This window comes from Equus przewalskii, chromosome 25 (assembly GCF_037783145.1).
Source record: "Equus przewalskii isolate Varuska chromosome 25, EquPr2, whole genome shotgun sequence".
In the NCBI taxonomy this organism is placed as follows: Eukaryota; Metazoa; Chordata; class Mammalia; order Perissodactyla; family Equidae; genus Equus; species Equus przewalskii.
The window spans coordinates 35825587-35853285 of record NC_091855.1 but is presented as its reverse complement, the minus strand read 5'-3'; the positions used below and the strand labels follow the sequence as shown (position 1 = coordinate 35853285).

The window sequence follows — 27699 nt, the reverse complement described above, 5'->3', positions numbered from 1 at the left end:
GTAAGGGAAAACATGGACTAACTTCAATATGACCCTAGGACATCAACCACATTTTCTGTCTCACAGAGTCTGTTCATGAAGGAATAAATATGTGCAATGTACTTTAGAGAATTTCTTACCAAGAATTACTCAAGTAAAACCTAAGGATTTGTTTATCACAGTGTTTCACATGCAGAGAGGATCAATAAATTGTTAACATTATCACGATTTATTAGGCATGCATCAGCCAGCAGAAGAAAAAAGCGATATGTGTGGAAAAGCCTCTTTCAGCAAGAGGACAGAAATGTGAAGCATCACTGTATATTGTAATTAAATTAAATGTCTGAAATATATGATCAGACCAAAAGCAACACCCAAGCAAATCCTCATAAAACAAAACAGAAAATGTTTAGAGAACTATCTTTTCAGCATTGAAAAATACTTAATCTCGATTTTTTTTCCCTCTAGAGTATTTACAGCTAGAAGGAGGTTATTGCTTTGGGCGAGCTTGGACCAAGAATGTGACAAGCGTGGGAATCTAGGCTCCCTGCAGGATTCAGCGTTATTGCAGCAGCAAGAGATGGCTGTCACCATACAGCTTCATTCTTCAATTCACTTAGCGCTGGGGGGTGAGGGTTAAGAGAGCACGTGTCACTCAGGCCTACTCAGCCACCTCCAAGTCCTTACTGGCTTGACTCCAAAGTCTCAAAGTTAAAAACGGAACTAGGGAGTGTTTGAGAAAGAGTTGCACCTTTATTCTATAACCCTGAGACTTTAGGGGCCTCAATAAAGAAGGGGAGCTCCAGGCAAGGCCCAACAAGGACACTGCCTCCCCCATTTCATTCTGTCCCAGTTCAAGTCTAGAAAATCAGACTTCATCTTTAAATATTTCAAAGCTCTTCTTTCTATTTAAGTAGACATGTATTTAAAAAGCTTTTCCCATCAAATCATATTTTCCTAAAGACTAAGTATCATGTCAAAAATGCCCTGTTCTCTCTTTAGATGTGTCTCCACTGATCTTCAGTGCTTTAGCTGAAGTTTGCTGCTCTGACTTTGCTTTCCCTGAATAGCCAGTAATGAGTGATCTGTACCAAATCATTAAATGTACTGAAAAAACAACTAGTTAACAGAACCTTTGCGTAAAGTGAAAAAAATAGCTTTCCATTGCAAAAATTTACTCCCCTAGGTGTGGGCTTTGCAAGTCTGTGCCTTGGATATTACTCCTCTTTAAAATAGTGCAAGCTTGTAAGTGGTACACTCACCAAAAAAGAAAAGTTACCTTAATCAAATCCCTAAGAAAAATGAGCTTAGAAAAGCTGAAATTTTCTTTATTGATAAAGACAATACTACTGTTTTAGTTATCTATAAAGGGAGTGAAATTTCCATTTTAAAACAACATGCCTGCAATATTTTCTCTACAGTGTGACAATTAAAACACTAGTTTTGAATTCTAGTCTATGAAATTCCTATATCTGTTTTAACCTTCAAGATTTAACATGTTAAGAGATTTGACTTGATCGTTTCTGAAAAGAAGAATATAAGCATTTTTATAATCATGGAGGCAGAGCGATGCCTGCCATCACTTTAACTTGAACTGGGGCCGTCACACTCTGTCCACAGAGTGGCACAACTGAACTGAAACCCCACGTTTATTTTTTCAGGTGGTTTGAAACCAGGCAGGATCAGGATCTGCTCTTCCAGACTTACCTCCTCTCACTCCACCCACTGCTCAACATTCTAATAGGCTCGGCTACTAGTGGATCTCATCGCGTCTCTGTGTCTTTGCTCATGGTGCTCTCTTCACCTTGCAAGGTGGTCCTTCACCCCCACCCCCAGTTTTATCCTATGGATCTGGTTTTCAGACGCCTTTCTTATTGCATATGCCCACCCTCCTCTCAGCAATTGGATGTGATCCCTAAATTCTGCAAATCTCCAAAGACAAGAAAAGGAGGAAGATGGGAGGTAGAAAAGGAAGAATGGAGGAAAACTTCTTTAGCATTTCCTAACTCTCATGTGGCAAATACCTATTAAGCAAGGGAGGACTTTTTAAGTATGCATTTGCCTTATTTCCCCTGTAAGAAGAAAGGCTCCTTGAAGGCAAGTGCTATGTCCTGTCCATTTTTATATCCCTCAAAGAATATGGGGCAGTGTCTGACCTATAGTTGATGCTTAGTATTCATAAATGTCTAAGTGCATTGAACCCAAATAAATATTTCAGATCTTGTCTTCTATATAGGAGAAAAACTGATGAAGTCCCCAGACAGCAAGGAAGTGGCAAGGGAAATACGGAACATTCCTCTGTATAAGTCGACTCACTGACCTCTCTGTCAAACCAATACGTGACAATCAGATAGAGGAAGGAAGGAGCCCTTCCACGCACTTTCTCTGCATTTGAAGCCGATGATCAAGCTCTATGAATGAGGTTGCACTATGTCGGTAGTTCTAGTTACACCACCTCACTGCTCTCCCTAGCTCACTAACTCAACTGAAAGCTTCATTCACAGCAATTCTGTTGTGTGCGCACATCCACAGAAGGGCCATAAAGCTGGGCCAGCCACTAACTCCCTCCCTCGTATGCTCCCCATCCCTGCCTTTGCCTCTTGCTATCCCACATCCTATCACCGTGCGTTTATATCCCATCCACTAGGCAAGGCCTGGCTGAAAAGCCACCTGTACACAAGACCTTCCCCACGGCCTCTAGCTCTCTTCCCATTGCATTTGACGTGAACCGTCCTGTAGTCCCATCACTTTCACTCTAGATGAGATTTACTCATTGCCTACTTTATCTCCCTTACTTTAAGCAAGTCCAGAGTATAAAAATTTCTGATGTATCTTTGCACTTTTCATATTTCCTAGTACAGCAGGTGCCCAATGAGTGCTTTTTGAATGGAAACTCGTTTCCCAAAACGATCATGTCAAACAAAAGCATTCCTATAAAAACAACTATACTCTTTGGATTTAATGATCAAAAGGTATTTTGCAAGTTAGCAAAGAAGTAAATTATAAACCATCTCTAGAAAGAAAAAGAGAGAGCCCAAAGAGAAGTAATTTGGAATTTTAGGCTGGGACATTAAGAAGAAGGCAAGGAAAGGTCAACATAAGAGAGTTACACCAAAGCTACCTAGCATTGGGCACCTTCTCTTGATACAAATTCAGACCAAGAGATCTCAAGATTTCTCTGCAGGCTGGAATAGAACTGAGAACATCCATGTCCCTTGAGGAACTGGGACAGCTCCACACCAATCTGCGGGTCCTGACTGGGACGGTCCTTTGGTGATTTGCATAAAAATGCTCTTTATAAAGAGGTACTATACATATATGAAGTATTATTATTATTTACCTACTATTGTTTAATTATTCATTCCAGGGGATGAGCAACAAGATATAATTCAGCTCCTTGTGTTTATAGGGTTGATATCATTTGTTCAGTTTTGTGCTGTGATACCATAACTACTGCAATATATTCAATTAATATTCAACAGGTGTTCTGAATCACCAAAGACAAAGAATTCCTGGTTCCCACAGCATCAATGAAAATACACCTTATATCTAATTATATTTATACCCATTTCAGATTAGCAGGTGAGACTGTATATTTCATCAATTAGGATTAAACGCTGAGCTCCTGCTAGCATTTACCACCCATGCCTTGCAAGAGAGATCAAGACATCTGGTGCGAGACCCAGATCTGTCACCAATAAGCTTGTGCAACTTGTTCCTTTCTGAGAACCTCTGTTTCCTTTCCTGTAATGAGAATATTTACATATCTCTAATGTTTCAGCTATAACAGTTCTATGAATTTTCTATATACACACAAAGCCCTTTGATTTGACTCATAAAAGTCACAGAGAAATGCAGCTCTTCACTAGCTTTGCAGAGTGTACCTTCTATATAAGGGTATTTCTGTTGCAAAATTTGCCGTGGGTAATATGTGAAAGCTAAGATCAGGGAGCCATAAACTGTAAATCCAATGCCAAAAAGTTCAGCCTAAACAGCAATTAAAATTAAGTCTTGCTGCATAATTAAAGGGAATCTGCTTTATTTCGGGCCTAATCAATATGAGGTCTTGCACAGAGGAGCTCATTACTTGCACCAAACAAAAGCATGTTCGTTAAGTAGCAAGTTCCTTGGGTTCTATTTAATTACTATCTTAAACCATCCCATACAATCTTACAATTATCCTGGCAGGTCTTTGCTTGCAAATTAAAATTTTCAGTGTCCAGCAAATAATAGTGTCCAGTAAATACTAATGCAAAAATGAAAAACTAGTTTGAAATTGCCTTATAAGATGAGCCAGCTTATTTCCAAATCAAAGCAAGTTTTGCTTATGGTGGTGGTGTGTAAATTATCTTTCCAGAAGTTTAGCTTTATATTTAATTTTTAAATGCTGTTATCTGCCCCATTTTCCCACTGGGCACTTTTGCTGGGACAATTAGATGCCTGAAGGCTTTTCTTAACTTCAAGAATCGTATGTGCATGTTTACCAAAGAGATGTCAGAGGACTCCTTTGGTTGGATTGTTAAAATAGGTAATAATAATTAAACACTAGCTTTTCAATTAAGCCCTAAGACAAAAAGAAAAGATGGGGTAAAATAAAGATAACTTGTGGAATTGTCTATGACCAATCTGAAAACACCTAACTGAAGGGCGCCTGGGTAGATTCACATCTGCAGTGAAGCTCAGGATCCGACATTCTTCTTTTTATTCGTTTTTTTTAAAGCCCAGCACAGTTGAGGCTTGAGCAATGTGCAAAACGAGGTAGAGGGACTCTGCCACGTGTTTGCTGTTCCTTTTTTCTCATCAATTTTAAAGGAGCAAATACACTTTGGTCAACATCTGCATTCATAATCCTTGGGCTTCTCTCTCTTCTCCTCTCCCACCCCTAACTGCTTCTCTTTCTAGCGTCCTTCTTATAACAAATAACACACACGTTGTTGAAAGTCTCCTCACTTGGAATTTTCCTTCAGTACCATTCTGAAAAGTTTATCTTAAAATTATTCTTAGATGAAATACCAAATGTTCTATAGCATGACACATAGGTGGTAGTTACCAAGTTTGTTTTGACAAATAAATAGGTATTCGGAAACTTTACAATCTTCCCAAAGAGTGGTGGCAACATCTGTGTAGTTAACATTCAGTCTATAATAGCCTTGCCAGTGTCCCTTCAACCTTTAGGATACTTCATGTTAAATTGTATTCTATCATGGAACATCAAACGATAGTTACCCTGTACTGAGCTGAATATGGTCCTATGGTCCTCCAAACAAGGGAAATCCTTCTTTCTCTGAGAGACAGAAATGCATGCAGAGTTGCAAAGAATCAGGAATGGCTAAGGGGATGAGTGAATGATGGTGGTTCAAATGTATAACCTTTTAAAATGTAAATGAAATGTATGTCTTTCCTATAGCAGATATACATGAACATAATATTTCTATGTGTAAATACACATACAAATATTCGTACTATGTATAGTTCTAGTCATTGGCTCTCTGGGGAAAAGTGCATACTTGGGTAACATGATGCTTCTCACTGGACCAAAAGTTAACGGGATCAAGTCATCAGTCAGTATTAAGATGGAAAGAACTGCTACATCAGGGGCTCAAACTGTTGAGCATATGGGGTAAGACCCTTCGAGCTTGCAAATCCTAAGTGTATCACTCTGGTCCAGTTAGAGACACCGTACTCTTTACCTTGTCCACCTGTGATAGACACTTGTACATGGCCCTTCAACGTCAGAAGTACCCACCTGGAGTCTGTTCAGGTGTCCCACCGAGAGCTGGAGCAGACTGCTCATGCCTGGTCAACCTCATAGCTTAAAAATCAACAACAACTCTATTTAAATAAGCATTGAAAACAACTTGAGTCTAGAAAATATACTCAGTGCTAACGGCATAGGATAGTAGGGGCAAGTTTAGTTTTCCTATTTGTAATTAACATCACATAAAAGATGTTTATGTCACAAAAGGTTTGTGGTTTTATTTGAATCTCAAGAACATCCTTCAATGTTACTTCAATTCTTAATCTTCAAAATTGACAGGTGACTCAATTGACAAGAAACAACAATAAATAAACTTTATGTCCCAAACTTATCCCTTAGATTATAAAAAGGCTGGAAAATTCATATAGAAATTGTAATCTCTTTAATCTAAGTATTGGTTTCTAGGATCTGACTCAGTTTCCCCTGGGGCCTAGCGCTACCACAAGTTATTCTTACATGGCCACCTGTTAGTATCCTTGCTCCTGAAAAACTGGGTTATTGATTGCTTAGAGGGCTTTCATTGACTCTTCCAAAGTTCCAAATGCCACATTTCCACAACTTGTCATCAAAATAGAGGAAAACACAATAAATCAAATCAAATCATATTTATGATTAAAAATGGTTATGTTACATAGGCTGTCTTCTAAGAAACGCCAATGGAAAAGCAAACTTTTCAGCTTCTGACAGGATAAGAAATATGTTTTGTGGTGTTATTTTATTACCTTCACAGCAGTTATTTAAAAATTAAATCACTTAATAAATTTTACAAGTTAGAAATATATTTAAATATACTCATTCACTAACATGGTGATTTAGTTATGAATTTTTAATTATTTGACATTCATGAGCCATTGCTAATCATTAGAGTTCATTTAGTCATTTGGTAATGTGTTCCTTTTAAAAGTGCAATATAAAGAAAGACCTTTAGAAAACAAGTATATAGGGTCTTTTTTTTTTTTAGGTTGGCGATGAAGCTTGTTTTTATTTATAAATTAGCTAGTGAAGTTGGGCAGAAATTCAACTTCTCCTCAGCCTGATTTTTCTTTTCCGTTGCACCATTATTTTTGGTTTGGCTGCCTCTATCATGCATGAAAGGAAAATGCTCCAAATTCCCACTCGACCTCCTAGCTGCCATGGGTCCTGTCAGTCTTACTCAGGAAGCTCTTAGGTTACAAGGCTGGTGGTTCAGATCTTCATACCCTAGGACTTAGGAGCAAATAATTCTTCTATGTTTCATGACAAGCATGAATGGATTTGCTGCCTTCTACATTTCAAAACAACCTACAGGTGGATGAGGGGTTTGCTTCGGCTGCAAACTGGGAAAAGCCACCCAGGGCACTGGCACCTCTGGGTTGACCCTCTAGGGAATCTGAAGGCCAAAGCTGCTGAATGAGCTCAGTTGCTAAACCTGCTACTCTTGTGAACACTCAACAAGACAAGTCAGCCTCAGAAAGACATTAAACAGATTTAAAGGAAGGATGGAAGAAGATACTCAACGAATTTTGGAGGTTAGGGTCTCAGGGAGGGAGAGCGCCCTCTTGGATTCCGCAGGCCCTTTCACACTGTCTCTCAGGGAACGCACGCTCTTCTGGCGGTTCCTTGCAAAACGAGCCCTCTTGATCTTCCACAGTGCTGCATCACTGAGGTTAGCGACGTTGGTCCTTACAGCAGTGATAGCTTTGCCAAAGGAATTAGAGGTTATCATTTTCCTTAACCAGCTATATAATACACCTAGTTTGACACAATCCATCTGTGTATATTTTCAATATTAAAATATTTCTTTCAAGGATACATGAATCATTCATCTTCCTCTATGATGAGTCTCATATTAAAAATCATGACCATTGCCTCTCATGACGATCACCTATCATTTTTCTGTTTAGACCATAAGATTAAATTATCTAATTTTTATTATCACTGCATAAATAGTTGATTGCCCAAAGTCTTTTCCCATGTATTTAGAGCTACAGGTAACTGATTAATCAGCATGTAAGAGTGAACTTGCAAGGTGCAAACATATCTCACAAAACTGTTCACAAACATCATAAACATGATGATTGAATGATATTTAAGGAACACACAGTCACAAATGGTTATCATAGGTCCTCAAGGAAATGAGGAGTTTTGACTTTGGAATGCCAGAAAATGGTTAACCTATGGATTACTACAGCAGATATTCAGGAAACGTTTGATGAACTGAGTACGTGAAGTTAAGGCGTCCTCCATAACGGGAAGTGAAACTGCATGCAGACTGCCTTCTGCTTAGCTAACAAGCTCAAGGACAGGAGCTGTGACTGTTTAAAGCAAGGTCTTTGTTTCGCTTACTTGTAGGAAAAGGAAATTCTTTGTTGCAATCCAAATGTAGCTGAGCTTCCAAGGAAAGCGTCTCAAATCTATTGACAAAGAACTCCCAGCTCAAAGCAGGAATATCTTGCTTAAGAAAATGCAAGAGTAAAAGTTTGCTCAATATTGTGGGTCGATCTTTAACCACAGTATCAAACTGGAAGTCAAGACAAAGACACAGACCCTGGAGAAGAGGGGGAAAAAAGGAAAGTCAGATACAAACATCTGAGTTACTTCAAAGCAAATACACTAAGTCAGTGAAAGAAGGCAACCTCCTCAATCCATACTTATAACGTAGAATGATCCAACTGATATCATTTTTGATCACAAGTTTTAGTAGGAAAAGAAAATGCAGAAGAGGAGCTACTCCTAAGTGTAGAATATCTCTTAAGTTTTGATTCAGAAATCTGAATTAAATGAATATTATTGATTTTCTGATGCATTTAATAATAACCACTTAATCCAAATACACTCAAACCAGTGCTTCTTTTTTTAATCTCTGCAGTTTCTATTAGGAAAAACATACTTTCCAAGCTACATTGTAGAATATCCAAGAAGATGGTCTTTAAATTTCCTTTCAATGCTAAATTCCATGATTCTAAAAGAAAGTAAAGTCATCTTGTCTTATTAGAATGTGAGTGGAACATATAATCTTAAAATATCAAGTTGGAATGGATTGAGCATCCATTTCTCTAATATATGTCTACCATTCCTGTTTTTAACTGAATGAAATTTAAAAAACCATAATTCATCCAACTATTCTATTCATTCCTCAGCTCTCGTTTAATAAGTCCCTCCTATATTCCAGGCCCTGAGCAGAAGTCAGACATACAACTTCCTAGTCTGATTAAGAGCAGCAGAGAAGGACTATCCAGAAGACAACGGGCAATTTTGACAAAGGAGGTGTGGGTCCACATGCAGCAAAACCCTATAATTTTTCAGATCCTGCTCAATTTGCCCTTTATTAGTGTCTTTTACAGAAGAACCCTTACACTGGATTTCAAGGCAGTGTACACACACACACACACAGACACACACAGACAGTTAAGAACATGGACTCTATTACGAATCAGACCTGAGTTTGCTCTGCCACTTAATAGCCGTGTGACTCTGAAAAAGTTACTTAACCCTTCTAACCCTCAGCTTCTCTAACTGTAAAATGGGAACACATAAAGTGTTATTGTGAGGGCTAATAAGATAACGCATGAGGGACATCTTCAATACATGGCCCTGGAAACATAGTACCTATTTGATAAATTTTAGCTCTTGCCATTACTTAGCGTTAATAATAATGATATAATAATCAGGTGCCAACGTGGAAAAACAGTAGATCAGGACGCGGGAGGTTCTAGCCTTGGTTTTCGCACTAATTCACTCTGTGTCCTTTGGTAAGTCACATTATTTCTCTGAGACGTACTTCCTTCAATGATAAAATAAAGGTGCCAAATAAGATCAACACACAGCTCTCTCCAGGTCTCATATTCCATGTTCCTTTGGCTTTAATTTGTGCTGTTTCATTTTGGTAGCATGTTTACCTTCTTATGTTTTGCTGTGACTTATGTTATAATTCATCTGATTTCTCCTAGCGTCTAGTCACTAATGACAAGGACTTCCAGCCCTGGAGCCAGCTAAATGATATAAGATAAAACCAGCCTAGTTTAAAATTCTGCTACAAAAAAAGTTATACAAGAATCAGATCTGTCACAAGTGATATCAGCATATGGACAAAGACTGAAAAGCAGGTATAAACAAATAACAACAAGAGGTCTGTTAATAAGGTGTGTTTCTGGGATGTTTTTCCCAATTGAAAAATTTCCACTGCTACCATCATCACCGTCGTCAGTGTTATATGTGTTTATGTGACAAATGGCTCAGTGACTTAAGAGAGCAGAGCAGAGCACTGTCTGCAGAGCAGATAAGACACATCCAAGGCACGTCACCTGCAATGCTGGCCTCTTTATGGTGTCAAGCAGGAGACCGGCCCTGGTGGCCACTGCTGGGTTGACGTCCTCCACAGCTGTCAGAAAGCAGCAGAAGGCATGGGCCAGGGAGTACTTCAGCAGGTGGTTTTTGGTCACTGAATGAATATCCAGAAATCTACAAATTACAGCCACTTTTTCCACTGCAACATAAAAGGCAGAGGACCAAAGAAATGGCATTATTTAGACAGTCTGAGAACTGAGCCCACCAAGAAAAAGTTAACTCTGGGCCCCCCCCGACACATTGATTTTAAATACCAAAAGGAAGTTCTAATGCCACCTTCTCCAGTGTTCCATTTCATCTGTGCATCTGTGTACTCAGTGCAGTATTTTCTGCAGGCAGCCTTGATTTAGTGCTGGGTTGTTGGGGTTTTTTGCATTTTTTTTTAATGGTCTTTCCCTTGTTGAACTTCCAGCTACATGTCAAACTTTTCAGAATGCCTCCATGCTCATTTCTTTGTCTTTTCCATAGAGGTTCTGCAGGCTGCACGGGGAGGCAGGAGGTGCCCACCAGGTCTGGCTCTCGGTTCTGGATCCCCTACTCCACTCTTAGTATGTCACGATGTGAAATGACAACCAGTCTTCCTGGGGCTATAGAAGCCACATATTTCTTCCATGAATAAATGCACCCTTACTTGATAAATTTCTAAATCTCCTGCAAATCTATGTTAAATGATTCCAGCCACTCTTAAAACATAATTTTATAAAAAGTTATAGTAGCTAGTGAAACAATATAGTTCTGTGCAAATAAAGACGTTTCAGTACTTTGCTTAAGCTGTTCCAGCAACCTGGAATATTCTTGATATTATTTTCTGCTTATTGACACTCTACCATCCTTAAAGAATCTGCTGCTGAAATTCCAGCTGTTCTCTGAAGTCTACTTTGCCCTCCTAGAGTGGCCTCTCCATCCCATGAACTCCTGCAAAAATACTGTTCATTTACATACAGCATTTATGTGTTCATATATGGCTATATGACTTATCTCCTTTTGTGTTCTTGAATTATATTTATACCTTTATAGTTTCTTAAACTCTTCTTACAAGTTTATATTTGGTCTTATCAATTAAATTAGGAGCTTTTGGAGAAAAGGAATCAGCTCTTATACTCTTTTTATTGTTCCCATAGTACCTAGTACATATAGGATTTATTCAATAAATTCTCTGATTCACTTATTTAAAAAATATATATTAAGAACATATATACAACTAAGAAATCATCCTAGGTACTTGGGAGGAGATGGAAGTAAATGGAAAAATAAATTGTTATGGACTGAATGTTTGTGTCCTCCCCCCACAAATTCGTATGTTGAATGTGATGTGTGATGGTAGGACTTTGGGAAGTAATTAGGTTTAGATGAGATCATCAGGGTGGGGTCCCCATGATGGCATTCATGTCCTTATAAGAAGAGGAAGAGAGATCAGAGCTCTCTGTCTCTCTCTCCACCATGTGAGGAGACAGCAAAAAGGTGGCCAGCCACCTACAAGCCAGGAAGAGAGCCCTCACCGAGAAAGTGAATTGGCCAACACCTTGATCTTCGACTTTCCAGCCTCTGGAACTATGAAAAATAAATTTCTGTTGCTTAAGCCCCCCAGTCTGTGGTATTCTGTTAGTGCAGCCCGAGCTGACTAATACGTGAATCGTTCACAAGTCTTGACTTCAAAGTCAAGTCAACTAAAACAGACAAGACAAGTATAACTATAACTGAAATGTAATATAAAAAGCTGTAAATCCTACTGAGTTGTAAATAAAATGGTATGGAAGATCAGAAGATGAAGAAATGACTTTATCCACTGGGACATCATTGAGGGAACCAAGAAAGCGGAACTCATTGTGGGCATTTGAAGGAAGATCAAATGGAGGTGGCATTTGAATGGGACCTAGAAGGGAAGACAATTTCAGGTGGAGAGCACAGAATGGCCAAGATATGGTTGAGGGGAAGCAGGCAGCAATGGCATGTGTAGAAAGAAGAGAGGGAAATGAGGCTGCAAACACTTGTAGTTAGACCATGGGAGGCTCTGAATGTCAGGTTAAGGGGTCTGAACTGTATTCACTAGGCATTGAAAACCCATGAACATTTTTTGAGGAGAAAAGTGACATAATCAGGGCTGTGACTCAGAAGATTAATCTAGCAACAATCTAATCTTTAAATTGTAATGAAAGAGCATAAACATTTATCTGCTTTATTTGTATTTAAATGCCTATAAAATGTTACCAATACCATGTAGTTTTTTGCTAGAAAATTTTAATCTGATTCCCTACAACATCACGTGCTATTATATAAATAAACCAGCCTCTGGAATTCATGGGGCATAAAAGGCAAGAACTCTTTGAGGTGGCCAGATGTTAGGGAACTGAGCTCTAAAGTATAATAGTTAACTCACCTGATGGAACTTCCATTTCTTTCCCAAATTTTTGAGACACTAAAATATATGGAACCATTCTGATGAGGCACACTATGGTATGCCAGCCCCACTTGCTGCCCCCTGAAAATGGGAGTCCTAGCAGATTGGGGTGACAGTGAAGCCAGCAGATGTGAGGCTAAGAGAACACATCCACGTTCCTTCCTTACCCTGTTCCTCTGAGAACTTGCCATTCTAAGCACTAGGAAATTGTACCCATCACTGCACCAGACTTGGTCCCTGATGCTTCAATGGCAAGGGTATAACAGCAGAGATTCTCAAACTTCACCAATTACCGGGAGAACTTATTAAAAATGTAGATTCCTGGCCTCACCCCCTGAAATTCTGACTCAGTAAGTCTAGGATAGGGCCCGATAATCTGCATCTTTAACAAACATTCCCAGTTACTCTGATGCAAGCAACCTATTAGATTGACGACATAATTTATCATTCAAGCCAGGACCCATCTGAGAGTAAACAAGGGTACAATTAATAAATACACCTGGAGAGCAGGCATAACCTGGGACTGTTCTAGGCAAACCTGTGCAGATCACCCTACCTAAGGACACTGCAAAATACTATTATCAAGGAAGCCTGGCTAAGTAGAACCACAAAGAACACCAGCAAGCAGGACAATGCCCTTTAAAAACAAGGGAGGATAAAGGAAGGCCAGAAATAGATGTGGTGCCTGGACACCTGGTTTACCTTGTGACCAGAGAGAATTTTTAAGCTAATACAGAGGTACCTGCTTCAAACCTCATCTTCCAGTCCTTGCTGTTGAAGTTGCCATTTATAATTGTCCAGAAGATGTCAGCACCATGAGGAAGTGACAGAGCATGGAGAAGGAGAGGAACAGCCAATGAGGAGAGCTGGGAAAACTCAGACTTGACGACTCTCCACAGGCTGGGGAGTCAAGAAGAGCAAAGTGGTCACAGTTATGATAACCTTTCTAGAGAAAAATCCTATTATCTGAATTTATAGGAAATGTGGTTAACAGGTAGCTAGTAGAGATGCTTTTGGTGAAATTACACTCAAGACACAAGACTTTAATCCTCTGATACACTTCTTCTATGCTCTATTCTATTAATGTTTTTTTTAAAGAAATTACTTTCATGTAACAACATAGAAAAATACTTACGACTTATGTTATTTTTTAACATAAAAATTATATATTATAAATTCAGGTATATAAATGAACAATGACTGTTAAATAATATACAAAATTGATATTAGTTATGTTAAGATAATGGGGTAAGTGATTTTTAAAAAATTTTCTTATACTGAACATCTGGGGAGTTTTGTTGATTTTTTCCTGCCTAGCAGCCTTTTCCTCTTATTCTAGCAAAGAACGACTCTCTTTCTATTAAGAACAGCCTCTCCATCAACTGGCAGGGCTGTCAATCAAGGTGTTCCACCTTCCCTACTGTAAGAGTGATCACAAACCCAGGTTGATCAAAATACTTCAATGCCATGAACAGAGCAATTAGTCTGGGGTGGGCATATGACCCGAGCCTGGGAAAGCCAGAATCCTTTTCCAGGTATCGATATGATCTGTCTCCTAAGATCTCAGGAACAAAATGCAGTGTTGGTCTAGAGCTGCTAGTGAGCTCTTTCCCACCTCACAGGGCCAGCCTGCAGAGAAGAAGCCAACACAGATGGAAGCAGGCTAAGTGCTGGGGAGGGAGGGAGGAAGGGGAGGAGGAGAGAGGGTGCGCGAGAGCCCTAGTAACATCTCATGAGTACTGGCCATTCCTAAAACCAGACCACTATGGTCAAAATGTACCTCAGCAATTTTAGCTTAAGTCCGTATCAATTTCTACCAGGAAAATTCTGAATATATATTTTTAGTAATAATATATTATTGGTTTCAAATTTTTTACTCAATTATTTAAAGTATGCCTTTTGTTTGTTTTTGTTGTTATTTTGTTTTGTTTTCTATTTGGCTCCAGAGTTAATATCAGAATCAAAACTATTTGTGACTTTTAAAAAACTCCTAATGCACCACTAAGAGGGGGGGAGTGACATACATCTCCATTTACAGAGACCACGGGGAGTCACTTGTGCACTAGAGTTGCTTGTTTCTGAGAAGACATGCTAGAGCTGTGGAATGAAAAGAAACAATTTTCAAACACCACATGCCTCATCTGAGTCATGGAAATCAGACAAATATGGATCTAATCCCAACACTGCCATTAATTAGCTGCATAGCTATGTGTGAATTTCCTAACTTCTCTGAACTTACACTTGCTTCCAATGTGGGTTATATAAAATGAGATGATGCATCATGCTTGACACATAGTGGGTATTTAAAAACCTCACACTACTGTTATCATTGTGAAGCTAAGGATGATGGTGCTTCCAGAACACAATAATAGACCCTACACAGAATGCAAAGGAAAAAGAAGACGTAATCTGTGTCCTTGTGGAGCTTGCAATTTAGATGAAGAAGGCAAACCAGGTACAGCACTGCTAGAAAACCATCTCAGTGACAAAAGCCATGGATTTGGCCAGTCCCATGTGGCTTTCCCAGTTCTCTAAGGCAGCTTTCTTTGAAAAACACAGAGTGTCCTTTCCCCAGATCCCTTCATTGTCCGTCACAGTTTTTGTGTCAAGGTGGTACTTTGAGGAAAAAACCTGGGCTATGTAGCCCAAAGGCTGAGGCAGAGATCCCATGGCACCAGTAATCCATTTGGCTTGGGTTCGTGCCTGGTAGAGGTTGCTTCAACAATAAAAGATGGCCCACTTAGCATTCTCCCTCCCCTGGAATGCCCGCAGCTTCTGCCTAACTCTTGACCCTGCTCCTGCATCACTTTTGCCTGGACTTGCTGCTTGTCTCAGCTGTCACACTGATCCTTTCAGATTAGTCCTACTCTTCCCCACATCCAGGTCAGCCATGCTACCCTTCACCAGCTCCTCCCACTGCATCTGTAGAATCCCCATTTTATTAGGAGGAAAGTTCTTTAGACCCTCCACTTATCCCGTAGTATTTTTCTCTACTGGGTTGAATAATGTCCCCATCCAAAAGTATTCATGTCCACCCGAAACTTCAGATTGTGACCTTATTTGGAAATAGGGTCTTTGTAGATGTAATTAGTTAAGCTGAGGTCATGCTGGATTAGGGTGGGCCCTAAATCTAATGACTAGTGTCCTTATAAGAAGAGGAGAGGACACACACAGACACACTGACACACAGGAGAAAGTGACATGTAAAGATGGAGGCAGAAATTAGAGTGATGCATCTACAAACCATGGAAGGCCAAGGATTGCCCTGGCAGCTGCCAAAAGCTAGAAGAGGCAATGAAGGATTCTTCCCTAAAGCCTTCGGAGGAAGCACGTCCCCACCAACGCCTTGATTTCAGACCTCTAGCCTTAGAACTGCGAGAGGATGAATTTCTGTTGTTCTAAGCCTCTCAGTTGGCAGTAATGTTACAGCAGCCCTAGGAGGCTAAGGCAGCTTCCCTAGCCTCCACCCTAGCTGAAACCTGACATTTTCCTGGTAACACAATTTCCCCTTAACCCTCTCTGTGAGTCTTCACCCCAGTGTTCCCTGGCTCCAAATGATCCTTGCTTCCCACGTCTTCCTCCAGGCCTTCTCTTACCAACCTCTTTCTTTTGAAACCCATTACATCTACTCGTAGGGCCCTTCTCCATTCCTTGGTGAATATGGTAGCTGCTCAGTCTTCCTCCTCACCCAAGCCTCTGCTGATACCTTTAGTGAATCAAGCTCTGGTTTCATAGATCTCCCACTTCCTCAGTCACAGTGGCCTTTATCTCTACTGGCTGAGCCACTGACCTCACCTCTCAAACACTGAGAACACTCAACTTTCCCCCTCTGACCCTGACTCAGACTTATTTTCCCTCTTTTCTATACCCTTCTCCTAAACATCAATCCTCTCCGGCTTCATTGCCTCCAGGCTAGACTGAATCCCAGAGTCAACCATTTCATCACTCTGGAATTCCTTGTCGCTCTGATCTTCCACTATTATCAAATCACTAATTCCCACTCCTAAATAAACCCATTGCCCACTTTCTCCCATCCACTCCCAGGCCCTGGAGCATTAGTGAAAAAGAAACACAAATTCCTGCTAACTTGGTCCACCAGAAACTGGTGCTAGCTAACCTCAGCTGGACTTGAAGCTGGCAATTCTTTGGTCATTTCTTGTTGACTCCCCACTGCTTTCCTCACACGGGCTGTTCCATACTTTTTTCCATGTTCCTCAAGCTCCCAACCCAATTTCTATGCCCCCTACCTCTCAGCAGAAGACATCAGCACCTACTATTTTTAAGGTTCAGTCACCTGTTATGAATTCCCATTAACACTTGATTTCTTTTTTCCTCAAAGTCTCTCTCCTTTCAAAGGAAAGAGCATCCCTCCTCTTTTCCACCGTTGTTCTTTTAAAGCATTTTCTTGCCTTCCAGGACCTGGCCCCACCAACCTCTCCCTTTCCTCTGATCCTTTCCCACTGACATAAATATGTTCAGATCTTCTTTATCCTAAAAATCCTTGATGTCACTCCCTTTCCCCTCTAAGTATCTGATGTTTCCCTTCCTTTCCTAACAAACCTTTCAGAAGAAAGTTCTGTGTTGTATCTTTATATTCCTGAAGCCCTTGCAACATGCTCTTTGCACCCCCTTATATGTAAGTGGTTCCCAAGGATCTCTCTTTTCTCCATACTCATGCTGTTAAAGCACAACTCTGTCCCTGTTCATTTTTTTTAAGATTTTCCATAGATCACCAAACATCACTAAAGTCCCCATCTTCAAGGCCCTTCACACTTATGTCCCAACCTACTTCTCCAGCCTCATTTTCCATTTCTCCCCTAAAACCACACCATGCAGCAATAAATAAAACCTTGGTATCACCTAAGTATGCCCTGCTCATTTCTTCTTTCCAACTCTACCATCTGTTTACTTTTGACATTCCCACTTTCCACAAAATGTGCTGCCCATCCCAAATCTCTGCCTGTCAAAATTCTATCATTATCTTAATGCCCACCCAAATGGGATCTGTTCTGTGCCCTTTTCTAGTTATCCAGAAGGGAGCTCTCCCACCTCTGAACAGTACACAACCCTCATCCATCACACGTCCCTTGGATTGAGAGTGACTTATATAGACACAAGGTGACCTTGTATCTCAGTTTATCCAAGATCTTAGTCCACTTTATGCTTATTGTTTTGAGGTTATGAAGATCACACCTATTCACTCTCAAAAGTAAACTAATTTGAATAACAAATTTTGTGGTCACCTTCTGTATACATAGTATTCAGCCCCTTCCAAACTAGATTGCAAATTCCCAAAGTGCCTAGAATAACAATGTACTTAGTGAGCCCTCAGTAATATCTGTTGAATGAATGAATGAATGAGTAAATGATCAAAAGGAGTAAAGGCAGATAGAGCCTCAACTTGGTTTTGTCACCAAGTTAACCTCAACCAACCTTTTCCTTTTTTTTATTACCTCATTCTCTTACATATAAAATGAAGATAATATTTTCTGACTTACTTCCAGAAAGACTGTAACACTCATTTTAAGGTTTTCAGGAAGAAAAACACCATGTAAATCTAGGGCAATATTTTACTATTTTTCTCAAAATGTCTCAGTCATCTCTAAAAAAACACCCTATCAGACAATATGTGGAGAGATTTTAGATGTCTATTATCAGTTCTATTTCAAGTAAGAAATTGAGTCTTTACTCAATTATACTCGGTAAATATTAACTTTAGTACTTATTGACATTTTTATACAGTACACTGTATTCATAAGCCATCTAACAACCAAAAGGCATAATATAATCCTTATTTTGCCTTTTCTATTTCTGCAATATCTAGCAAAGAAAATTACTATTGACATACTTAAAAATTAGACTAAATAGAAGAAATAAAACTAGTTTCTACAAGTGATTAGGCTGCCCTGGCTAAGAAAAATAACCAAATGAGTTGGTAAGTCTTACTCTAACTTTAATTTTCACAGCTAAAACCTAAAATATAAACAAACAAACAAAAAACTTAGGAAGACATACCTTGCAATCAACATATGATCCTGAATGTAGGCTAAAAATTGAGGATGGTCTTTTCTAGCAATGTATAAACATTCTCCATGTAAACAGAGAATCTTCAGGCAATTGAGCATATTAAAAAGAATGTCTGGCTCTTCAAACTTAGCCATTTCCTATGCAAAGAACCACATAGTTACTAAGTTTTCTAAAACAGCAATGCTACCAAACCAAAAATTCAAATATTTCAAAAAATATACCTGGAAAATGGTGTATATTAGTCTCAAAGTGACTGGAAGCTGCTGGTAACAAAACTTTCTTTCAGTATCATTCTTTATTGCTGTGAAGAAATAATCACACAAAGGTTAGCATGATTCCTCCTTTCCCCCACCGCTCATGAACTGATCAAAATCATAAAACCGAGAGGAGTAAAGAGAGATATGGTACATATGAGAAAGTGTTTGTGTAATGTTTTTATTTGCTCTCCAAGTTAGCATATATCCCTTCTATGGTGCAAGTGCAGGAAACCTTCTAGACTTAGGATTCTCAGCTTCCACTTTGCACTGTGCAGTGCATCACGTGTTCCGATGTCTTTGGCTCCATAAAGCGACCCAAGCTCAGCCCTGTGCTCTTCTGAGCAGCTAGTTCTGCTGCTCCCTGGAGGGCCTGGGGCCTGGCTAGGCATACTTTCCTAACTGAAAGGGAGACGAGCAGGCATTGAAGAGCGGTATTCAAGTTGTAATAGCACCCAGCGAGCGATTTATCCCAGGACTCACACAAAAAGGGAACATTTTGAAGAAGTTGAGCATATTCAACAACTACTTGTGGTTTTATCTTCTTGTGAGGATCTCTGAAACCCTCGCTTCTCTTGTGGGAGGTGGTGTTTATGTGCATGAGGCGTGCTAGAGAAAAGGATTCACAAATTAACCAAATGTAGAAATTGGTATAAAATGTTTTCAAATTACCATTATCAGTTTTGGCAATTCCTAGGATCAGAGACAATGGGAGTGAAACCCTCTTGGCATATATACTAAATAGTTTATTGGGGATCTTCCACTCTAATGTATTTTAAATATTTGTTATCAGCATTCAACTCTATTTGGTCTAGTGTGAAAGTTTTAAAAATATTTTTAGTGGAAGACATATCCGACTGCTATAAGAAATAGGTGCCAGGCCCCAAAATGCAGAAAAAGGAAATCTAAAATCTCTAAAAGGAAGGGGAAATCACTGAGCACATGTCAGCTGAGCTCCCCTTCATTCTATGACAGGAGCTCAGGACCAGCGCCTGAAGGCCCAGAAGGCAGAAGCAGGATCGGGGTGCTGAGCATCAGGGAAGGCCGGTCATGGAGGAAAATTAACGGAGGTCTCCCTGAGGAGACAACTTATAACTGTGTCCTGCAAGACAGACAGCAAAAGGAAAACAGACCAGAAGCTTTGACAGGAGGCTTAAGGAGTGTTTGGGGGATATAAATCAAGCAAATGTTTAAAACAACTAGAGTTTAGAACAATTAAGCAAAGAAAAGAATAATTTATAGAAAGATATTGTTTAATTTTAACCATTGTTCAAATAAAATACTACATATAAATAAAAGTTTCAGTTAATTGATTTGTGTGCTATCTTGGGTTTAAAAACTATATTTGTGGGGCTGGCCCCGTGGCCGAGTGGTTAAGTTCGTGCGCTCCGCTGCAGGCGGCCCAGTGTTTCGTTGGTTCGAATCCTGGACACGGACATGGCACTGCTCATCAAACCACGCTGAGGCATCGTCCCACATACCACAACTAGAAGGACCCACAACGAAGAATATACAACTATGTACCGGGGGGCTTTGGGGAGAAAAAGGAAAAAATAAAATCTTTAAAAAAAAAAAAAAACTATATTTGCGTTAAAGAGTACAGGTTAGAGGATCATAAGTGAAATCCATCCTTCCTTTAGGCATTAATGCCTCATAGAAACACAGCCCTGGGCTTGGGCCTCAGCAAGTAATTAATTCCAAATAACCGGGAGACCTGGGTTCTAATCTCAATCCTGCCACTAACTAGTTGTACAATATTTGGATTTCCAATTCCCAGACCCCCACCCTAGGTATACCCAGAATTGAGGGTGGGTGGGTGGAGCTCGTTCATTTTGTTTGCGTTTCAACTCCTCAGACGATCCTGATGCTCTCTTACAGTTTGGGCAGCATGTTAAGCACAAAGCATAAATTAGGAATGAATAATACGAGCTACATGCCCATGGGCAAGTTGTTCAGTCCATCTGGGATGTATTTTCCTCATCTGCAAAGGAAGAAGGCTGAACCAGATCAGCAGGTTTCAAACTTCTTTTCAAGAGAATCCTTTGTTTGTAGAAAATCTGACTTAGAACTCCAACATATGAAATAGATCAAGTCAGAGCACTCTGGTTGAAGACAAGTGGGCACCTGGGTCTTTATGATTTGCCCCCATGTTCCCATCAATTGCCACCCTAATTAAGGAAGGTCCAGAAGAGACAAGACAGAGCTTGCACATCTCCAAGTACTTGCTGAAAACCAATGAAGTAGGTCATCTCAGGCATTCCTTCAAATTCTCAGTTTCAATGATTGTAAATAGTAGGAGCCGAGATATTCATACTCAACTGGTCATTTATACAATCCATGCAGAAGCAGTTAGTTCCGACCAAGCATTTTGTGGTAATGATGTAGTTACCTTGGTCTGAATAAGACCCCCAGGAGCTACACTGAACCCCACACAGCAGTCACTTAGTAATGTTTGTTCACTGAAGGAATGATGGACAGCCCACGCTTCCCAAACTTTGCTTCAGTGGGTGGGCCACCTGGAAGCCAGCTATTCTAGCAGTTCAAGAGAGTGGAAACAGAAAGATAAAAAGCTACTCAGATTTGCTCCAGGTCCTTACAAATTCCCAGAGTGCCAGAGTGCAGATCTAGAAACCAGGCTTTCCCAGAGGCACGTGGGGTCACATCCTAAATTCCCAAAACTCCTTCAGAGTGTGAAGAACTAGAGTATGATTCTGGCCAGCCTGCTATCTTGCTGTCCTCAATTAGCCCACACAGAGCCTTTAAGCAAACTAGAAAGAGGTGGACATTCCAGCTCTGAGCCAAGCCAACCAGCCTTAGAGCACAAGTTGCACAGCTATACACGGTGAGCCTGTGCAGAGTCCTGGTCAAGCCCCCGGGTGCAGAAGCTGCATGAGCTCAAGTTCCATCACCCCTCTCCCAGAACACTCTGCTTTGGCCAAATGCTCTGAGTAGCTGCTGAGTGTCAGCACCCTTGGCTTTAGCTGTTCAGCCTTGGTTCAGAGTTAACTCTCCATAGAGAACATGATACACCATAAACAGAAAAGTGATCATTTCCACATTAACACGACAGCTTTTTGTTGATAACAAGCTCCTGCTGCCAGGAAGATGCTCAGTTACCTCTCTTCTACCAGAAGCATATCCTGGATCTGTTCACTTCATAATCTAGGGGGAAATGGTTCATTTGCACACGTCTATACTAAGGAAGCCAAGTCTGTACTTGCCCAAGTTGATAGTAATCTAAGAAACCAGTGTGTGAATGTCAGGCCTGTGCAAACTGGGATGTGCACACAGCTCTCCCCTATGAGCCAGCATTCACCTACCAGCATGTTCCATGGGCTCGGTGCGATTTCCTGGGTTCTCCCCATGCTTGGTTGCTGGATTCTCCTCCTCCTCGCCTTCAGGACCAATAATAAACTCTGGTCTGGAGGAAAGGAGGCTATCCTCAAGGCTGTCTGTGGGCTCCTGAAACAAATATGACAAGCAGCCAGATGAGCAGCCCTTGGGGGATGTAAAGAACGGTTCCTCCTGGTTCAAGAAAGATGGACCGAGTGCCCTGTGCTGAGCCCTGGAGGGCAAAAGCAGCTGCCGCAGAAGAGACTTGAGCTTATTTCCATAATGGTTAAAGGAAATTTGGATCAGCTGTTACTGAAACATTTTCATTCCCTTGAAATAAATATGGACAATCTCGAAAACATTGTTAACTCTCCATAAACCTACTTTCCCATAGCTGCTTTAATCCTGTAATCAATGTTCCACTCACCAAATGATTCTAATCCATGCCCATTTTGCTCAATAACAGGACTTAATTAGCAGGGAATAATAAGGGGCTGACTGCAAAATGCTAAGATGCAAATACTGGGTGTCTGGAGAAGTCAAATTTTTAGGAGCAAGAAATTGCTATAACATGTGAGTTAAAGAGAGTTATGGCAACCCAAGTGTCCACCGACAGATGAACAAATAGACAAAATGTGGTATAAACATACAATGGAATATTACTCAGCCTCAAAAAGGAAGGAAATTCTGATATGTGCTACAATGTGGATGAACCCTGGGGACATTATACTAAGTGGAATAAGCCAGTCATAAAAAGGAAAAATATTATATGATTCTGCTTATATGCAGTTTCTATAGTAGTCAAACTCATAGAGACAGAAAGCAGAATGGTAGTTTCGAGGGGGAACGGGGAGTTACTTAATGGGTATAGAGTTCTCATTTTGCAAGATGAAAAAGTTCTGGAGATTGGCTGCACAGCGATGTGAATATCCTCAACACTGTATGTACATTTATATATAATATGTTATATTTGTAAATGTGTATGTAAAACAAGCTGCAAAAATATGTGGAAATGAGAAGATTAAGGAGAGAGAGAGTGCACTAAATATGGCTACTGTTTAAAATATCCATCTCTAGTTACCCTCCTAGCCCAGCATTTTTCTTTCTTTCAAGTTCCACCTTCAAATATCCTCTTTTAACATCATCCTCTTTTAGCTAATACTTTAACCAGAAAACATTTTTTTTAAGAATTATTTGACAGCCAGCTCAAAGCAAGAAGGAGATAAAGATTGATAGGATACGGGAAGGGTGCCAAGAAGAAAGAAACGAGTGCTTAAAACGGCGGCTGGGGGGCTCTGAGAGGAGCTTCGGCAGCTTCACAGTTTTGCTAAGGCTGACGCCGTTCCTCAGTCACCCGTGAAGAAGACACTACCTCAAAGTACAAACTGAGTCTCGTGAGATGAGATACAGTGAGAAGTTTCCGGCTGCATATTGACTCTTCTACACAAGCCCACGTTTCCGTCATCCTTCTCCGAGGCGGCAGGGACTGCAGTGGCCTGTCTGGCATACTAGTCTAAGCCTCCTATAGCCCACCCCTTGTGTCCTCACTCTCGTGCCCTCTGCCTGTCCTGGGAGGGAACTAAAGAGCTAAGGCGGCTGATGCGTGCAGTGGAAGCCACGTGTTCCAAGACATAGTCCTCTTTTATTGATGAGCATCTCTCCCGTAAGACTTTGCGAAAGGAAAACTGAATCCTTTAGCTTCACCTCCAAATTTGACATTTTAGGCACATGACAAATGTCAAAGGCATTGTGTATATGTTCCAGTGGCTCAGATTCTCCACATTTACGCTTATTCCTCCTTGTTCCATGGGTTGGTGGTGTGAAATAGACACAATATAGAACTCCTGCTGGGACAGGGCAGAGGCTCAGGACGCCCGCCTCCACCCTCTTCGCCCTCTCCTTCCCTTCCTGAAAGAGAAGACAAGACTGTACTTCATGTAGCTACTCCCTCAGTGCTTAAACCACAAACTACTTGGACCCATGGCTATTACCACCCGCAAGGGCACAAAGGACCCTTAATTTCAGAACCCCTGGGCGTGTTTTAGTCTTTTACTTTTCCTCTCTCTTCTTGACATGATCAACTATTCCCTCCTTTTCTAAAGTTTCTCCTACCTTGGCTCCGGAGTTAGTGCTCTCCCTCAGTTTTTCTCTTGTGTCTCTGGCCTCCTCTCGATTGATTTCTGCTCTTTACTTCCCCTGTTTTCCCCTGTTAAGAGCTGGTACTTCCCGGAATTCTAGCCTTAGGTCTTCTCCCTTCTCATTCCGCACAGCCTACCACAATATGCTGGTGACTGCAAACTTTATCTACTTCTGATATTTCTCTTAAGAACCAAATCCACATATCTGATGGTGCTTGGCATCCCCACTTGGACATCTAAAAGGTGTCTCAGTCTACTATGTCCAAGTGTGGCTACACCATATCCCACTCCTGCCAAAAAGAGGGTGTGGAGAGAAGGGAACCCTTGTTCACTGCTGGTGGCAGTGCAAACTGGTGCAGCCACTAAGGAAAGCAGTATGGAGTATCCTCAGAAAATTAAGAATAGATCTACCATATGATCCAGCTATCCCACTGCTGGGTATTTATCCAAAGAACTTGAAAACACAAAGGCATAAAGATACTTGTACCCCTATGTTCATTGCAGCATTATACACAATAGCCAAGACGTGGAAGCAACCTAGGTGTCCATCAAGGGACGAATGGATAAAGAAGATGTGGTATTTATACACGACGGACTACTACTCAGCCATAAGAAATGACGAAATCCAGCCATTTGTGACAACCTGGATGGACCTTGAGGGTATTATGCTGAGTGAAATAAGTCAGAGGGAGAAAGCCAGATACCATATGATCTCACTCATAAGTAGAAGATAAAAACGACAAAAAAAAAAACACATAGCATTGGAGATTGGACTGGTGGTTACCATTGGGGAAGGGGGCAGGGGGGAGGGCAAAAGGGGTGGTTAGGCTCACATGTGAGGGGATGCACTATAATTAGTGTTCGGGTGGTGAACATGATGTAACATGTACAGAATTCGAAATATGATGTACATCCGAAAAAAATAAAAATTAAAAAAAAAAAGATCACTTCTCCTATTACAGTAACAATCTGCTGTAGATGGCAACGTTATCAGCTCCCAAGCCAGAAAACGTGGATTTCTCCACAACTTTTCCACACTGAACACCGAGTGCTGCTCATTCTCTTTCCTAAAAACGCGTCAGGCCCTCCCCTTCTCTTCCTCACCACCATCTCTCAGTTCAGGCTCCCTTGTTCTCTTCCCTGAGTGACCACATTAACCTTCTGACTAGATTCCTGTCCCGAGGGCCAATCCTCCAATCTCTCTCCTCGCTGGCCAAATGAATTTCTCAAATTCATTGAATTCTACCACTACCCTGATTCAACTTCTTTAGGATTCCCCCATTGTCACCAAGACAAAATCCAAACTTCTTAGTTTGGCAGACAGAGCCCTTAATAAATGTGAACATAAAACTGAGTCTAACTTTCTCCACTCAACTCTCACTACTTTCCCATCCTCCTCACCACTCTCGCAACACTGAACCACCTGAAGTTTCCTGAGTGTATCATTCCCTCCTTTCCGCTGTATCATTTAAACAGAGAGTTTTCTGGGTCTCCAAGTGCTTCTCTCCTACCACCTTCATTTCATTGACTCCACTCCTCCTTCAAATATAAGCTTAGGAGCCACCTCCTCCAGGAAGACCTTCTGGATCCCTATCACACCTCTAAGCTAGATTTGTTCCCTCTCTGTACTCCCATAGCTATCTTGTTCATATCTCTCTCATAATGCTCATCACTCTGTCCTATGTTTTTTCATTTAATTAAACATTTTCCTGATTAGACTCTAAGCGTCTTGATTTTAATTTGTTTTTGCATCATCTTTTACTATAACTGTTTCAAAGTAAGTACCCAATGACAATGTTAAAAGACCATACTGTAGAGATGTTATTTTGCGACAGGTAGAACTAATGAGTTAAGTGGGCCGAAAGGTATTTACAAACAAAAGAAACACTTTACTGTGTGTATGCTATACCTCAAAAAAAATTTTTAAAGAAGTCACTTTCTACCTAGACAACCTTAGGAGACAGGAAGAAAAAGAGAAGATGGCAAACACTGACTCAAATAATTCAGGTCCATCTACCTAGGATGGTATGAGGGTATTCTGGTGATGTGTGAGTCTTAGCAGGAGAACAGGCTAAACAGGGAATAACAATGTATGGAGTAGCTAATGTATGGCATATATTAAGTGTTTCCTGTTCAAATGGTTTTCTTGGAAAGCAGGAAATAAAAATGAAGTTTTTATTGGTTGTTGATGAAGTCAATGGATTTTAGAAACTGAGGTTACCTAGGAATTCTCAGTGTCCATACCCAGTCCACTTACTCAATATTTGATATGCATGTTTTATACCATTCACTGTTATCTAAACTTTGTAATATAACTTTGTGATAAAAGTTATTTCAAGAATATCAGTAACGCCTTGTATTTATGAAAATTTTATGAATGGATGTGCTACAACCCTACCTCCAGACTCAAGAATTCTACGTGAAGAATTCTGTATCATGTAGTTCCATCTCATACCCCCTTCCAGAAGCCTGAGTTGGTGGAAGGAACAGGAAAACTCTCTTTTAACACAGTCTCACGTATAACCCAGCATGGAGCATAAGATAACACTGGAGGAAGACTCCATCACACCAGCCACTGCAGTCCTTATTACTAACAGAAATGGCTCATCTCATTTCGTCCACTGCTTACCACCAGCCGGCTTTCTTCTTTAGGAGCCAGTCTCTCCAGGAGTTCACAAGCAAGCTGATAGCACAGAATACTAGACTGACATAAGTTACACTCAATTGCTTTTTCCTCCTTCTGGCATGTGTGGGAGCCCCCCCAGGGGGCTTGGAAGACATTGTTTATAATGGAAATAATGTCCTTTGATAGGCTGTGCTCTAAACCCATCGTGATCCCATCATCTTGTAACTCCATCTGAAAGACACCAAAAAAAAAGGCCAAAAAAAAAAGAAGGAGTTTGGTCCTTTTGTCCAATATTTCATTGGCATACTAATTGGGGATAATTTTCACTAACTGACAATATTAAATTATTTAAAGATGATAAGGCTTATAGAACATGAATATACATTGTTTTCCATGGATTCTTGTAAAAAGAATATAAACACAAGACAAAGTAATGGGAATTATTTTTAAAATCATGTAGGACATTTAAAAGAGAGGTTCTTTTCAAATTTATCACTTTGTGAGATTTACACATTTAAAAAAATGCTCCTGACTTGGTGTCCAGATCTTGATTTCTAAATACCATCATCCACTAAAAAGAACCAGGGCTCCTTGAGGAAATGGCTGATTTCAGGATTGGGGCTAGGAAAATATAAAATGAGCCTGGAACATCTTGTCATGCCAGCAATTAAGGTAGTGTTCAAAGAATGATGAGAACATGTCAAAAGAACACAGGAGCCAGCTCAAAGGGACTCTTACTGGCCAAATATGGACAGTATGAACATCAAAATAAATAATCATAGTAAAAGATTTTAAGCCACTGAATAAAATAAGAGTCCATGAGTACATGCGGGTATAAGCAGATAAACAAATAAATATAT

At 40.4% G+C, this 27699-nt stretch overlaps 1 protein-coding gene across 7 annotated transcripts in view; it reads right to left on the bottom strand.

The window, feature by feature from the left end:
* The window catches only part of UNC79 (unc-79 homolog, NALCN channel complex subunit), a 240600-nt gene that overhangs the window by 85703 nt on the left and 127198 nt on the right, over positions 1 to 27699 (bottom strand). For 4 of the 7 annotated variants that reach the window (XM_070594579.1, XM_070594581.1, XM_070594582.1 and 1 more), the window contains exons 19-26: positions 26843 to 27070; positions 22063 to 22204; positions 18710 to 18789; positions 18477 to 18625; positions 13204 to 13361; positions 10021 to 10202; positions 8063 to 8264; positions 7235 to 7414 (exon numbers count right to left, since the gene is read on the bottom strand). In XM_070594579.1, coding sequence (XP_070450680.1) covers positions 7235 to 7414; positions 8063 to 8264; positions 10021 to 10202; positions 13204 to 13361; positions 18477 to 18625; positions 18710 to 18789; positions 22063 to 22204; positions 26843 to 27070 — 1321 coding nt within the window. Of the gene's footprint in view, positions 1 to 5725; positions 5792 to 7234; positions 7415 to 8062; positions 8265 to 10020; positions 10203 to 13203; positions 13362 to 18476; positions 18626 to 18709; positions 18790 to 22062; positions 22205 to 26842; positions 27071 to 27699 lie in introns of all 7 variants that reach the window. The other 3 variants (XM_070594580.1, XM_070594578.1, XM_070594583.1) reach the window with 1 other exon arrangement.